Source organism: Capricornis sumatraensis, chromosome 4 (genome assembly GCF_032405125.1).
Source record: "Capricornis sumatraensis isolate serow.1 chromosome 4, serow.2, whole genome shotgun sequence".
Classification (NCBI taxonomy): domain Eukaryota; kingdom Metazoa; phylum Chordata; class Mammalia; order Artiodactyla; family Bovidae; genus Capricornis; species Capricornis sumatraensis.
Genome location: NC_091072.1, coordinates 60,526,747 through 60,539,952, shown reverse-complemented (window position 1 = coordinate 60,539,952; position 13,206 = coordinate 60,526,747). Strand labels below are relative to the sequence as shown.

Genomic DNA, 13,206 nt, shown 5'->3' with positions numbered 1-13,206 from the left:
CATAGATTGAGCAAGGCAATGTTGATATGCCACTCCAGGATTTACACTGATTTAGCAAGAATTACTGGGAAAATTAACAAAGTTATATAACTGAGTTTTTCTGTGGATTCAACCCAAAACTTTAACTTCCTTTGTGACTTCTCTTTCTCTCACTCAAATTTTCTCCCTATATTTCTTTTCAGTGGACCTAATCTGAGATCAGTACTAGCCCCAAACTTCTAGTGTCTTCTATTTTTATTACATTATAATATAGGGAGGTAGATGTTACCTTAATGCTTGCTTTTCTTTTATTTTCATTCTTTCTCATCAGTTCAGTTCAGTCCCTTAGTCGTGGCTGACTCTTTGTGACTCCATGGACTATAGCATGCCAGGCTTCCCTGTCCATCACCATCTCCTGGAGCTTGCTCAAGCTCATGTCTATGGAGTCGGTGATGCCATCCAACCATCTCATCCTCTGTTGTCCCTTTCTCCTCCTGCCTTCCATCTTTACCAATACCAGGGTCTTTTCAAATAAGTCAGTTCTTCATATCAGGTGGCTAAAATATTGGAGTTTCAGCTTCAGCATCAGTCTTTTCAATGACTATCCAGGACTGATTTTCTTTAGGATGGACCGGTTTGATCTCCTTGCAGTCCAAGGGACTCTCAAGAGTCTTCTCCAACACCACAGTTCAAAAGCATCAATTCTTTGGAGTTCAGCTTTCTTTATAGTCCAACTCTCACATCTATTCATGACTAATGGAAAAACCATAGCTTTGAATAGATGGACCTTTGTTGGCAAAGTAATGTCTCTGTTTTGTAATATGCTGTCTAGGTTGGTCATAGCTTTTCTTCCAAAGTGGAAGTGTCTTTTCATGGCTGCATTCACCATGTGCAGTGGGGACTATTATTTTCTTACATTATTGTTACCAATATTTATTTGTTCAGAAATAACTGTACTTTTCACTCTTACTAACACTACATCAAGATAAACCACTGCATTATCTTTATGTTTATGTTTTGATAAATTATGCCAACTTTTATTGTGAAACTGTAAACAATTTTGATTCAAATATCTGGAGAGTAAAATTTTATAAAGGTCTGTTGATTGATATGGTGAATAAATATTTACATGCATAATTAATTGTTAGTAATTCTGTGCCTCTTTTCCACAGGAGAGAATGCTTAAATTTCACCAAGTGAAACATATTTTTGATATACTAGATAAAATGCGATGCCTGCGAAAACGTTCTACTGTCTCATTCTTGGGAGTTCTTGTCATTTTCCTTCTGTTTATGAACTTGTACATTGAAGATAGCTATGTTATGGTAAGTCTTGGAGGTTGATTATTTGTTGTTCAATTAAGGCATATGTCAAACAAGACAGTCCACTTGCAACATAACTTCAGTCCCAAGATATTGAACTAGCCCTAGTCTGAGCAATATTATAACATATATCTTTCCTATCTAGCTACTTTTTTATATCAATTATACATTGTCAACAGTATAATTGTTTTGGCTCATGTTCCAATGCTTTATTTAATCTATATGCTATATTTAATGCAAATATGCACATCTAATTACAAATAAGTTAGCTATCATCCCTATCTGAATTAATTGTATGTCTGTGTATGTGTTTGTGTGCTTAGTCCCTCAGTTGTGTTCAACTCTTTATGACCTCATAGACTGTAGCCCACCAGGCTCCTCTGTCCATGGGCTTCTCCAGGCAAGACTACTGGAATGAGTTTTCAGTTCCCTCTCCAGCAGATCTTCCTGACACAGGGATGGAACTCGTATCTCCTGCATTGACAGGCAGATTCTTTAGCACTGAGCCACCAGGAAGCTCATAGTAGTATATTACATATTTATTGAAAAAGATACACTTATAAGTGGAACTGGGCAGAGTCACCTGTAAATAGACTAAACAAATTTTTATAGGTATTACTCCTAGATAGCATATTCAAAGGCAGAGACATTACTTTGCCGACTAAGGTCTGTCTAGTCAAGACTCTGGTTTTTCCTGTGGTCATGTATGGATGTGAGAATTGGACTGTGAAGAAGGCTGAGTGCCAAAGAATTGATGCTTTTGAACTGTGGTGTTGGAGAAGACTCCTGAGAGCCCCTTGGAATGCAAGGAGATCCAACCAGTCCATTCTGAAGGAGATCAGCCCTGGGGTTTCTTTGGAAGGAATGATGCTGAAGCTGAAGCTCCAGTACTTTAGCCACCTCATGTGAAGAGTTGACTCATTGGAAAAGACTTTGATGCTGGGAGGGATTGGAGGCAGGCGGAGAAGGGAACGACCGAGGATGAGATGGCTGGATGGCATCACTGACTCGATGGACGTGAGTCTAAGTCAACTCCAGGAGTTGGTGATGGACAGGGAGGCCTGGCATGCTGAGATTCATGGGGTCGCAAAGAGTCGGACACGACTAAGTGACTGAACTGAACTGAACTCCTTACTTTCTTTACTTTTCTATATTGTCAAAAATTTTCAAATCCTATTGTCTAATTAATGATATTAAGTGTGCTATTTTATTAAGAAGGAAGGCTTTATTAATGTGTGACATCTCATTTGGATCTTGAATAGCTGTACATGACCACCATGTTTTACCCTTATAGTCACTAAAAAGTAATAAAGAATGTCACGAACTAAAGATAAGAATGTGAAAATTATTTAATAGTTTAAAAAAGGTAAAATTAGCAAGTTAGTAGATTTTTCCCCATGTCTGGCAGCGTGCAGTTATCTTGGCCCCCTGTACATGCATGCATGCTAAGTTGCTTCGGTCTTGTCTGACTCTTTATGACTCTGCGGAGTATCCAGGCTCCTCTGGCCATGGGATTCTCCAGGCAAGAATACTGGAGTGGGTTTCCATGCCCTCCTCCAAGAGATCTTCCTGACCCAGGGATCAAATGCTTATCTCTTGCATCTCCTGAATTGTCAGCAGGTTCTTTACCCCTAGAGCCACCTGAGAAGCCCCCAACCAGGGATCAAACCCATGCCCCCTGCAATGGAAGTGTGGAATTTTAACCTCTGAAGAAACTTACTAATGATATGCATTGGGACACCAAGGAAGTCCCTAATTTTATGTTTTTGTTTTTGTTTTTTTTAGGGGAGTAGTTTTCTATTTTTTGGCCACACCACACAATTATAGATACTTAGTTCCTGACTAGGGAACAAACCTATGCTTTCTACAATGGAAGTACAGAGACTTAACCACTGGGCTGCCAGGGAAATTCCTTGAATGAATTTTAAGTGAATTATGAAAGAATACAAAAAGACACATTCTGACTGATTGTGAGAACTCAACATGTCTCTATTATTTATTTTTGTTATGATTGTCACATAATTCATGTCTAATGAGAATAATTATGGACATTATTTCTTATTTACTTTTTCCATCATAATTGATGTTAAGATATCTGAGAAAATTCTAACACTTGTACAATTATTCCTGTTTACATATTTCAGAAAACCAAAGCCTTTGAACATACAGAGAACTGGAAAGTACTTTCTTTCATAAAAGCATGCTGAAAACTTTCAATTAATAGCTTAACTAGAGAGACTCTGAAAACAACTTCAAAGATCATTTCCTAGTAAAATGTTTTATTTTATTAATTGAAAATGATTTAGTAACTACCAGTTACTTGCCAGATACTATTCTATATCCTACAAGCCAACCAAATGATCTTAGTTGGTACAGATTTTCTTAGGAGGTCTTCTGTAAAGCATCTTGCCTCCCTTAGCATTGTTCTTAGATGGTGAAATTCTGTCACATTCCAAGATCTTGACTCTGCCTATGTCTTTTACCTTCAATTATATGTTTAATATTGTGGGCTTTTACCTTCAAGTGTAGGTCTAATTTTACCATCCTTAGTCAATTCACCATACTGAAGGTACCACAGTTAATAGAATTTGACTAGGCATGATCTAGTTAAACACAGCAAACTGGAAAGACTTACTAGTAATATGCATTTTAGATTTTTTTAGCCTGACTATTAGGTTTATGAAATTTAAGGACAATAGAGCAAAACCTAGGTGATCCAGCTATTTTTTAATTAAGAGAATCGAAGATTGTAAATTAATTAGAGGAGCTTTTGATTAATGATTTAATTTTGTAATAAACATTTATTTTTTGTATCTCTGTGTACTGGTGAAAGTAAATCACGTCTTGTAAATCAAAAACATGGTATTGGTAGGATGCTTGTTGCATTTAGTGATGATAAGACTCTTTCAAGTGCAATTTCAATATTTAACTTTAAGTAGACAAAATATTATATGCAGGAAACATCTTTACGTCTTTTGGAAGAAAACCAATTCACCATAAAATATATAAGAAATAATAGAGTACATACCCATAAGATAAAATTATATTGCTCTATTTATACATTTCTGTCTAAACATCAGTCCTACCCACATTATTTAAAAGTGTGACTTAATGAAGTAGCTCTTACTAAAGAGTACTTTCTCAATGAAATTTGGCTACATTAGCCATATACCACCAGGGAAGTCCATATATATCTAATCAGATTTACAAATCATCCCTGATACAGAGAAGAGATTGCTTCTTAGCTTAAAAAACTGAATTTATTTTTAAATATTTACTTTATGTTAGAAAAAGTAAATTAAAATGGATGTTAAGTATAAGCATGCCCCCATTTTGAAAATTTAGTGACAATATTTTTATTAAGTATTCACTCTTTACTAGAGGATGTTTTCTACCTAAATTACATTTTGGATCAAATTTTATCCCAAGGGTTAATATGTATAAACTTTTAAATATTCATTGTATTCATGTACAATTACATTAAAATTGTTCTTCTACAATGTGTTTAGTGCAGTTCAATTCAGTTGCTCAGTTGTGTCCGACTCTTTGCGACCCCATGAATAGCAGCACGCGAGGCCTCCCGGTCCATCAACAACTCCCAGAGTCTAGCCAAACCCATGTCCATCAAGTTGGTGATGCGATCCAACCATCTCATACTCTGTTGTCCCCTTCTCCTCCTGCCCTCAATCTTTCCCAGCATCAGGGTCTTTTCAAATGAGTCCGCTCTTTGCATGAGGTGTCCAAAGTACTGGAGTTTCAGCTTCAACATCATTCCCTCCAAAGAAATCTCAGGGCTGATCTCCTTCCGAATGGACTGGTTGGATCTCCTTGCAGTCCAAGGGACTCTCAAGAGTCTTCTCCAACACCACAGTTCAAAAGCATCAATTCTTCAGCGCTCAGCTTTCTTTATAGTCCAACTCTCACATCTGTACATGACCACTGGAAAAACCATAGCCTTGACTAGATGGACCTTTGCTGGCAAAGTAATGTCTCTGCTTTTGAATATGCTATTTAAGTTGGTCATAACTTGCCTTCTAAGGAGTAAGCGTCTTTTACTTTCATGGCTGCAATCACTATCTGCAGTGATTTTAGAGCCCCCCAAAATAAAGTCTGACACTGTTTCCACTGTTTCCCCATCTATTTCCCATGAAGTGATAGGACCAGATGCCATGATCTTCATTTTCTGAATGTTGAGCTTTAAGCCAACTTTTTCACTGTCCTCTTTCACTTTCATCAAGAGGCTCTTTAGTTCTTCTTCACTTTCTGCCATAAGGATGGTTTCATCTGCATATCTGAGGTTACTGATATTTCTTCCGGTGATCTTGATTCCAGTTGTGCTTCTTCCAGCCCAGCGTTTCTCATGATGTACTCTGCATATAAGTTAAATAAGCAGGGTGACAATATACAGCCTTGACGTACTCCTTTTCCTATTTGGAACCAGTCTGTTGTTCCATGTCCAGTTCTAACTGTTGCTTCCTGACCTGCATACAGGTTTCTCAAGAGACAGGTCAGGTGGTCTGGTATTCCCATCTCTTTCAGAATTTTCCAGTTTATTGTGATCCCCACAGTCAAAGGCTTTGGCATAGTCAATAAAGCAGAAATCGATGTTTTTCTGGAACTCTCTTTCTTTTTCAATGATCCATTGTATGTTGGCAATTTGATCTCTGGTTCCTCTGCCTTTTCTAAAACCAGGCTGAACATCTCAAAGTTCACGGTTCACATATTACTGAAGCCTGGCTTGGAGAATTTTAAGCAATGTGTTAATATCCATAGAAAACTGGCCTCTTAGTTGTGGCATGTGGAACCTAGTTCCCTGATACAGGATTGAACCCCAGCCCCCTACATTGGGAGCACAGTCCTAACCACTGGACCACCAGGGAAGTCCGCTGTTTTTTAAAAATCAGGAGGAAATTATAGTTGTAATTCAGAGAACTCAGATAAACAATTACAGTAATAAGGCCTCTAGGGTTATTTAGCACATGTATTCGACTCTTCTTGCTAGAAAATCCATCAATGGCCTCAAATCCTGAGCGTATAACAGCTTAGTATAATGTGTACATGATAGAGGCATATGTGCCTTTCAGTAGGAAAGAAAGCCAAGTTCGGTATAATAGACAAATTGTATTACAAGGCAAACTAAGTAGAAGAGACACTGCATGCCCAATCAACTTAGCCTCTCAGCTGTGAGCATCTTCAAAGTAGCCACTAGGGTATTTATTTAGCCTGTAGCTAGTCCATTGAATTTCATTCCCATCCAGAAAATGATTGTCATAAAGCTTTGTCTTATTACTGAAAAACACACTACAGCATAGTAGCTGTAGAAAGAAGGTATCCAGGGAGAGCCTGGCTGTTCAGGTAGATGCTTCTGGAAAGCAGCCAACAAGGCTGACTCGGGTGAAAGTTGTATTATTTATTTATGCTGAAAAGTGTAAAGACTTGTTCTTGAGAATTTAATAAAGTGCTTTCATATGTCTCATTTCATCTTATATTCTGTTATGTCCTTCAATCAGGATGAATGTACCCTATCTTATCACAGAAAAGGTCTGGATTTTTACGTGTTCAAGATAGAATTCTTAAAGAGATATTCAGTATCCTGCACTTCCTTTAGAATGTGACATCAAATAAGAACAGAGTGGTAAAATGAATTCAGTATTGTGACTACTGCCTGATTTTTATAAATGTATTTTCTAGATCCTATTAAATATGGACATAATATTTACTATTAAAGTAGATAATGCAAAATTGAGTCTCCAGTTACCTTTTGAAAATCCTAAATTTGCTCATTTTAAAACTTGCATGATTTTTTTTAGGTTTTCAGAAATACAAAGATGAAAATATTTATGTCCAATTAATTTAAAATAATCAGAATTCAATGGTTATTAGTACAACTAGCCTCCAAAGTTTAATGTCATTTATTTTAAAATTCTGTAACTTATGGATGGCAAACACATTATAAATCACAATAAAGTATTTTCTTTGTCCAAATTATCAAGGCAATATAAAATATAGAAATACACTGTTAAAAAGCAAATATAGGCTCATAAACATAATTCAATATACAGAAAGGATATGCAGAATGCATATTCATTTATCAAGGACCAGATTGAAAGTTCTTGGCAGTCAATGTTCACTGTTTCAACTTTTATTCTAAGACAATTTCAGCCTGGCCATAGATTCAAAACTTTGAGTTAGTCATTTTTTCCATTGATATTTGAATTTGAAATAAAGCAGTAAATGTTCCAACTAAAGTAAAATTCATATTTGAATCCTTTCTAATATTTTAGGATAATGTTTAATTGATTAAAGTTTCATTGACCACAGTCAAATAGTATGAGGACCAAATTCATTTAATACATGTACTTGCTCTGTTGTCTCAATGGCATTGCTCGTACCTGACCTGCCAATCCTATACTCAATAGTCGAAATATCCACAGAACTCACACAGCACAACAGATACTTGGCCAGAAAAGAAAAAAAAAAAAATCTGATGAGGTTGTCCTAATATTCTACCAGTGATAATAAACCATATACAAAAGCCAAGCAGGTCATCATGTTGCTAGTAATGTATAACTAATAGAAAATGAAAAGTGAAAGTGAAGTCACTCAGTCGTGTCCGACTCTTTGCGACCCCATGGACTGTAACTTATCAGGCTCATCTGTCCATGGGATTTTTCCAGGCAACAGTACTGGAGTGGATTGCCATTTCCTTCTTCAGCGGATCTTCCCAACCCAGGGATCGAACCCAGGTCTCCCACATTGTAGACAGACGCTGTTCAAATGATTAGATCATCAAAATCTACAACAGAATTTATATCAAAGGAAGATAAAGGGAAGCAATTAATTGTTAGCAGGATATTTTTAAGCTGAATAGGAATATCTTCTTGAATATAAACCATCCTGAAAATTGTACGACATAATTCCCTTATCAAATTGATACTAAAGTTTTTAAATATAAAAGATCTAAACTTCACTTTCATCAGGACACTCCCTCTCCCCCTCTACACTCACAAGCAACAAGCAAACATCATGCGAAAGACCTGTACATAGTCTAAAGACATTTCCTTGAACATTTGGTATTAATATCTCTTAATCAAGATATCTTGAAGATATTTGTAAAAAAATAGTATCATTTCACAAAGACCATGCCTGTCCATTCTCAATAGCCTTCGATTATAGTGGTTACATAAATGACTGACTAACACTTCTTGATTAATAAGTTATTCAAACTCCAATCATTATGTTCACTGTTGCATCCTTCTAATCATTCCTAAAATTTCAAAATCTTAGAAATAATGTGTGGTCTTTTATTTGGCAGGACTTGAAGAAGAGTAAATAGTTTAATATGATTCAGATATGGGGAATCTAGTGAGAATTAGCTTTACATGAAACTGTAAAGATCACTGTCAAGTTTGAAGATTCTTGTAAAGGATTTGAATTTTAACATGAAAACAGTGGGAATTTTCAATTTTTTTTATCAAAAGAATGCCATTATTAATGTATGCTTTAGAAAAGCAACTGTAAGCATAAAATAAAAAGTGGAAAATAGTGAACAGAATCTAGAATTCAGGTGAAAAATAATTATTTACAGCTTCTAATGCCAGTAACTGATATTTATATAATATCCGTATTAAAGACTCTTGAGAGTCCATTGGACTGCAAGGAGATCAAACATAAAGGGAACCAACCTTGTATATTCATTGGAAGGACTGCTGCTACGCCTGAAGTTCTAATACTTTGGCCACCTGATACAAAGAGCCAACTCATTGGAAAAAACCCTGCTGCTGCTGCTGCTAAGTCACTTCAGTTGTGTCCGACTCTGTGCAACCCCACAGACGGCAGCCCACCAGGCTCCTCCATCTATGGGATTTTCCAGGCAAGAGTACTGGAGTGGGTTGCCATTTCCTTATCCAGACCCTGATGCTAGAAAAGATTGAAGGCAGGAGGAGAAGGAGACGACAGAGGATGAGATGGGTAGATGGCATCACAACGCCAACTCAATGCACGTGAGTTTGAGCAAGCTCCGGGAGATGGTGAAGGACAGGGAAGCCTGGTGTGCTGCAGTCCATAGGGTTGCAAAGAGTTGGACACGACTGAGCAACAACAACAAAATATTGTATATCAGATATATACACCCATTATATATATATATATATATATATATATATATATATATATATATATATATATATAATTATTATTATTGTGTAAGGAGAAAGTTTATTTAACCCATGACCATCTGTTATTTCTCTCTTCCTCCTTCTTGGCATTCAGGAAGGAGACAAACAGATTTTAAGGGAAACATCTACACATCAGCTGAGTTCAGAACACTACATGCATACTTTCAAAGATTTGTCCAATTTCTCAGGAGCCCTCAATGTCACCTATCGCTACTTAGCTGTCATGCCTTTACAAAGAAAGCGTAAGTATACTTATACTTTTAAAATCAATAACAATAAAATACTTTGTTTTAAAATAATGATAGTACGCTTCATTTGTATAACAAGAAATTTATGGGCTTTACTAACATAATATATATTTTGGGAAACATTTAGTGTTTCTTCACAAATTCAGTTATTGACCAATCCAATTTCATTAATAACAACACCAAAAAAATTAAATGCCTAATTGTGACATGAAGTTTTTAACAGCTTGCTATAGAATCATATAGGGAGACTAGGAAAAAGCAATTCACTTTAACTTTTTTAAGTTAGCTTTTAAAAATAATTATTCCCACAGTGATACATTTTCAAACATTGGTTTTATGACATGCCACCAGTTTGAAGCAGTGAAAGTCATTGTATTTGTTTCCTAAGATGTCATAACAAATGGTCACAAACTAGGTGGTCTGAAACAAGGGAAATGGATTCTCTCACATTGCTGGAAGCCAGAATTCAGAAGCCAGGATGCTGGCAGCACCAGACTCCAGCTAGAGGAGAACCCTTCCTTGCTTCCTCCGGGTGTTAGCCACACTTGGCATTCCTTGGTTAGTTGTAGCAAAACTGCAATCACTGCCACTCTCTCCACATGGCCCTTCTTTTTCTCTCTGTGTTCTCTCCCATTCTTATAACGAAATTAGTCATTGAATTTATGGCCCAATCTAAATCCAATATGATTTCATCTGGAGATCTTTAACTAATTTCATCTTCAAAGACTATTTTCAAATAAGGTCACAGTCTAAAGTTCCAGATAGACATGAAATTTTGGAAGCAATTATTCAATCCACTACAGGAACTTTGATCCAAGAAGTAACATACTACATTTCATGAATTTCAAGACATTATAAGTTACAGAAAATATCATGATCTAATTGAAGTATCTCTAAGAAAGTATAAGCATCATCAATTTTAAGTTGTAAGATGCTATCAGTTGTGATATACAACCTGAGTTTAAAATATTTCTGTGTGAAAAATATGTTTTAGAATCAGTGATACACAGTGATATCATGAACTTCTTAGTAGGTGGTGTGGAGACCACAAAAATTGAGTTCCCTGTTAAGAAGTGTTTATCCAAGTGAGTTTGTGATCACCAGATTGAGGAAAAATTGCAATAGTTTAGCTTTCTTTAAATCTTTTTTCTTCCATTTCAAAGGTCTACTTCTCTTAAACTTCCTCCTAATTTCAAAGACTGACACTATTTTTTAAAATCTCCATTTATTGCACCACCTTTTTTCACACATTACTAATCCCTTTCCATACTAAATTTACAAATGTGTGCTGGCACGTATACCAACTGCTTTATACTAAAGAGGCAATATAAAAATAGAGAGTTTCTGTGTGTTAGTCACTCAGTTGTGTCTGACTTTTTGAGACCCTGTGGACTGTAGCCTTCCAGACTTCTCTGTCCGTGGGATTCTCCAGGCAAGAATACTGGAGTGGTTTGCCATTTCCTTTTCCAACTGCTTTATACTAAAGAGGTAATACAAAACAGAGAGTAAGAGCAGGCAAGAATATTGCAGTAATTTGCCATTTCCTCCTCCAGGGGATCTTCCTGACCCAGGGATTGAACCGGTTACTCCTGTGTCTCCTGCATTGGCAGGCAGTCTTTACCACTGTGCCACCTGGGAAGCTTTTGTATATTTAGCATAATTCTCTAATCACAAAATGCTCTATATATGATCATTCACTTAGATGTACTTAATAGAGTAGAAGGCCTAAGGGGAAAGGAACTTTTTTTTTTCTTTTTTCTATGTTATTCAAAACCCAGTTTCACCTTTAATTTGTCTTCATTCTGGATTCTTTTGTTCAGGATTTCTTACAATTGGACTTTCATCAGTGAGACGAAAAAAAGGAAGCTATTTACTTGAGACAATCAAGTCAATTTTTGAGCAATCCAGCTATGAAGAATTGAAGGAAATTTCAGTGGTGGTTCATCTAGCTGACTTTAACTCATCCTGGCGTGAGGTCATGCTGCAAGATATTACACAGAAATTTGCCCACCATATTATTGCTGGAAGGTTAATGGTTATACATGCTCCAGAGGAATATTACCCAATCCTGAGTGGCCTTAAAAGAAATTACAATGATCCAGAAGATAGAGTCAGATTTCGTTCCAAGCAAAATGTAGATTATGCTTTTTTGCTCAACTTTTGTGCCAATATTTCATACTATTATGTAATGCTTGAAGATGATGTTCGTTGTTCAAAAAATTTCTTAACTGCCATCAAGAAAGTCATTGCATCCTTAGAAGGAACTTACTGGGTAACCCTTGAGTTCTCTAAGCTTGGCTATATTGGAAAACTTTATCATTCTCATGATCTCCCACGTTTGGCACATTTTTTATTAATGTTTTATCAAGAAATGCCTTGTGATTGGCTATTGACTCATTTCCGGAGTCTGTTAGCTCAGAAAAACGTGATTCGTTTTAAACCATCTCTCTTTCAGCACATGGGTTATTATTCATCATATAAAGGAACTGAGAATAAGTTGAAGGATGATGATTTTGAAGAGGAGCCATTTGACCTCCCAGATAACCCTCCTGCAAGTCTGTATACCAACATGAGTGTTTTTGAAAATTATGATGCAAGCAAAGCTTACAGTAGTGTTGATGACTACTTCTGGGGGAAACCACCTTCAACAGGAGATGTCTTTGTGATTATATTTGAAAAACCAATTGTAATCAAAAGAATTAAAGTGAATACTGGAACAGAAGATCGACAAAATGATATTTTGCATCATGGAGCTCTAGATGTTGGGGGGAATATTCGATATTTTAAACAAAACAGACAATGTGTTACTTATATTAAACTAGGAGAATTCAGAAATGGAAATTTTGAAGTATCTGATGTAAATCAAAAAATTCCATTTGATATACATTGTATGAGGATATATGTTACCAAAACACAAAAGGAATGGCTGATTATTAGGAGTATTAGCATTTGGACTTCTTAGCCAATTAAATCAATATGTCCAGTTACTGGAGCAGGTCTTCCTGCTTCCGGCTTTGCTACTTCCTCTTTTGCTCCCTTTGTCCTTTAGAGGGAAAGCAATGGATTGGATAATTAAAAAGTCAATTATTTTGGCAGTTTTGATCTGCTCATTGTCAGCATAATTTTACTTTTATGCACACATTTATTTTAACTTTTGAAGCTGTGTATCAGTTCATAGTTAATAATACCTTTGTTTGTATTTTAATGTCATTGTGTTACTTTCAAAATTTCATCTGCATGTCAAAAAGGTGACATGAAGGATTTAAAATGAGAAAATGTGGTTTGTTCAATGATGAATCGTGAAAGATAGTTCCCACTGTATGCACTTAGTCAAGAATTTATTTCATTATATCATCAGATAAATTTTATTAAGCATCTCTGTGACTATGCAGTTGGTTAGAATGATAATCTGTCTTGTTTTTCTTGTAAACTTAGGTTACCATAGACTTCTGTACATCTACAATGAATACCTCCTCATAG

The 13,206-nt window shown here is 36.0% G+C and overlaps 1 protein-coding gene across 1 annotated transcript; it reads left to right on the top strand.

Annotated features, from left to right (window-relative positions):
* Window positions 1-1,157: 1,157 nt before the first annotated feature.
* MGAT4C (MGAT4 family member C) lies at window positions 1,158-12,688 on the top strand. Its single transcript, XM_068972213.1, has 3 exons — window positions 1,158-1,304; window positions 9,573-9,720; window positions 11,547-12,688. The coding sequence occupies exons 1-3, from the start codon at window positions 1,158-1,160 to the stop codon at window positions 12,686-12,688; spliced, it is 1,437 nt and encodes a 478-aa protein (XP_068828314.1).
* Window positions 12,689-13,206: the final 518 nt, after the last annotated feature.